General features: G+C 47.0%; 1 protein-coding gene across 1 annotated transcript in view; it reads left to right on the forward strand.

Moving 5' to 3' along the window:
- Positions 1-577, forward strand: part of LOC119581752 — a gene marked incomplete at its 3' end in the record, with an annotated part of 3,695 nt that overhangs the window by 2,019 nt on the left and 1,099 nt on the right. Inside the window, 2 exon segments of the mRNA XM_037929883.1 lie at positions 116-211; positions 434-547. Of these exon segments, the coding sequence (XP_037785811.1) occupies positions 160-211; positions 434-547 (166 nt within the window).

Genomic DNA, 577 nt, shown 5'->3' on the forward strand with positions numbered 1-577 from the left:
TTGGTAGATTTGTTTTTACCTTTTTTATTGTAATACACCGTTTTTTATGGTATCCACTTCCAATACTAGATAAACCTTTTTGGTTTGATTTTTAAGCATTATTTTTAATATGCAGTTGCAGGAGACTGTTGGAAAGAGCCGGCAGCCGGTCTGGGCAACATGACCCGCGTCTGGGAAGGGGTCTCGCCGTCTCCACGAGAGCGCATTACAGGTAGTGATGGGTGAAGCCTGTAAGGAGGGTTGTGATGATAGTGATGGTAATTATATTACTACTAATGCTTATGGTACGATATTATACATCATTACTAATGCGGGTGATGGAGATCATACGCTTGATTAGAGGGAAATAAAAACAATACTGTTCGTTCTAATATAATAATAGTGACTATCAGTTACCACTGCCTTTCTCCAAGATATCTCCCTCGTCCCTCAGATGCGACCCCGGGTTCTACGTGGTCGGAGCCACCGACTAGACCGAGCAGTCCCTGGTCTGCAGGGTACAAGCTGGGGGGCTGGATGAGCCGGGTGCACCCGTGCGTTCCTGCGGGTGAGTGGCTGGCCAGGATCTGGAGGGGGA

This window comes from Penaeus monodon, chromosome 15 (genome assembly GCF_015228065.2).
Source record: "Penaeus monodon isolate SGIC_2016 chromosome 15, NSTDA_Pmon_1, whole genome shotgun sequence".
Classification (NCBI taxonomy): domain Eukaryota; kingdom Metazoa; phylum Arthropoda; class Malacostraca; order Decapoda; family Penaeidae; genus Penaeus; species Penaeus monodon.